The sequence below is a fragment of the Chaetura pelagica genome, unplaced genomic scaffold, assembly GCF_000747805.2.
Source record: "Chaetura pelagica isolate M959 unplaced genomic scaffold, ChaPel_1.0 scaffold159, whole genome shotgun sequence".
NCBI classification, from domain to species: domain Eukaryota; kingdom Metazoa; phylum Chordata; class Aves; order Apodiformes; family Apodidae; genus Chaetura; species Chaetura pelagica.
In genome coordinates, this window is record NW_009954555.1 from 73306 (window position 1) to 75547 (window position 2242).

The 2242-nt window shown below is 62.8% G+C and overlaps 1 protein-coding gene across 1 annotated transcript in view; it reads left to right on the forward strand.

Moving 5' to 3' along the window:
• VWA5B1 (von Willebrand factor A domain containing 5B1) overlaps nucleotides 1-1957 on the forward strand; it is a 22780-nt gene extending 20823 nt beyond the window's left edge. Inside the window, 4 exon segments of the mRNA XM_010005217.1 lie at nucleotides 21-111; nucleotides 950-1066; nucleotides 1243-1287; nucleotides 1289-1957. Coding sequence (XP_010003519.1) covers nucleotides 21-111; nucleotides 950-1066; nucleotides 1243-1287; nucleotides 1289-1957 — 922 coding nt within the window.
• The last annotated feature ends 285 nt before the right edge of the window (nucleotides 1958-2242 follow it).

Sequence of the window (2242 nt, forward strand, 5' to 3'; positions counted from 1 at the left end):
CAGGCCTGCACTGTCTTCAGCAAGTACACAGCTTTCCTGCCCGTGGGCCTCAGCACCAACACCTGCCTGCCCACTGTGCTGGAGTACCCACCCACAGGTACCCACCCACAGGTACCCACACACAGGTACCCACCCACGGGTACCCACCCACGGGTACCCACACACGGGTACCCACCCACGGGTACCCATCCACGGGTACCCACCTACAGGTACCCACACACAGGTGCCCACCCACGGGTACCCACCCACGGGTACCTACACATGGGTACCCACACACAGGTACCCACACACAGGTCCCTGCAGGACCCCTTCCTCCTCCAGTCCCACCCCAGGTAGGACCAGGAGCTGCTGGGACCTGCAGGTGCATCAAACCCGAGGCTTTGGGCTTCTTCTCCCGAGGCTTCTGCTGAGTTTTGGGGGGCTTTTTCAAGCCCCTCAGGGCTTGAAATTAGACCTGTGAGCACAACTCCTGGGTTGGAAGGACAGGGCCTGGTGGGGCTTTTGGTTTAGGTTGTCCCCTGGTCCTTTGTGGGGAGGGAATTTCATCAGCCACGTAGGAGAAGTGAGGCAAGAGGAGGGTTTTGCCAAAACTCAGCAGCAGAACAAGCCACCCCACATCCCTGCGTGTTCCCCTTTTGCTCTCCTGGGTGTCACCCCAGCTTTGTGTCCCCTCCCAGGGCTGGCACAGAGCCTGGCTGCTCCCTCTGCACAAGCCCAGGAGTTCATCGAGAGCCTCTTTGCTGCCAGGTACGGGCACCACCTTCTGCTGACCTCCAGCAGGTGTTTTGCACCTCCAGGGGGTTGGGCACCAACACCAGCTGGGGGCAGAGCAGGGACACCCCAGGGTCAGCAGCCAGAGCTGGGGCCCAGCCTGGTGCCACTGCCCGTGGGCTGGTTTTTGGAGGGGAGAGGGGAGGGTTTAGGGACCCCCTGCCTGTCCCTCCTGCAGGCTGACCTTCCACAGGACCAGGCTCGAGCTGCCAAGGGCTTCCTGAGCAAATCTCCCAGCAGAAGGAGTGAATCCAGCTCAGAGGGAGACAATGAGAGCACTGACTACCTGCCCCTGGTGAGCAGCTCTGGGTTGCAGGGGGCAGGAGGGACCCCCTGGGTGCTGCCTCTCGCTGGCTCTGCTGGCATCTCCAGTGGAGATGAAGAGCTGCTCCCACCCCTGCAGGCTCTTCTCCTGAGCTTCCCAGGACTGGGTGGCATCTCAGAGCTTCCCTGCCCCGCTGTCCCTTGCAGGCATCCCTGCAGCTGGCCTGTGGTGCCTTCCTCCTGAACTCAGCCCTTCTGCCATGCTGTCAACATCCCCATGGAGAAGCTGCAGAGGACCTCTCCCTTCCCCTGCCACTGCCTGGCCCTCAGCCCCTCCAGCACCAAGAAGACCAGCCCTTCCAGGGAGCAAAAAAGCTCCAGCCAGCAGCTCCAGGTCCCTGCTGCCCACGGGGAGAGCCCCATCACCAGGGATGTCCCTCTGGGAGTGGTGCTGGGGGGAACCAGCACCCAGCTGGAGGCCACCTCCCCGGGCAGCTCGGTGGGGAACATCCCCAGAGCCCTGAAGGCTGAGAAGGAGCTTTCCCCACCATCCAGCACCATCCGTGGCTTCTCCAGGAGCACTCCAGGCTCTGCCCAGGGGCAAAACACCAGCAGCTTGGAGAGGGATGACTCTGAGGTCCAAGGGTTGCTCCTGGAGCTGCAGCAGCAACCGGAGCCCAAGGGGCTGCTCTGGGCCACGGGGGTGGCCCTGGCCTGGCTGGAGCACAGCTCAGCCTCCTACTTCGTCGAGTGGGAGCTGGTGGCTGCCAAAGCCAACCTGTGGCTGAGCCACCAGGAATTCCCAGCAGGATCCAGCCTGGCTGCTGTGAAAGCTGCTGCCCAGCAGCTCTTCGTCCTGCTCCGGCACTGGGATGAGAAGCTGGAGTTCAACCTGCTCTGCTACAACCCCAGCAGTGTGTAGGGAGGGGAGAAGCTCCAGCAGCTCCCCCGGGGTGCAGGAGCAGGGAGCTGTGTCCTCCAGGAAACACCTCCAAGGAGCCCAGCTCCTCTGCTGTGGGCAGCAGGCTGGGCAGAGCCTGTGCCCAGCCCTTGGTGGGTCACCCCAGGCAGGTGCTCAAAATGCCACCTGTTTTTAACTGGAGCAGCACCCCCAGTTCCCACTGAACCCAGTTTCTTCTGGTTCCAGGCCCTGTTCCCAGAGCAGGACCCTGCTCCTGGCTTGGCTGCCCCTGCCCAGCCCTGAGCT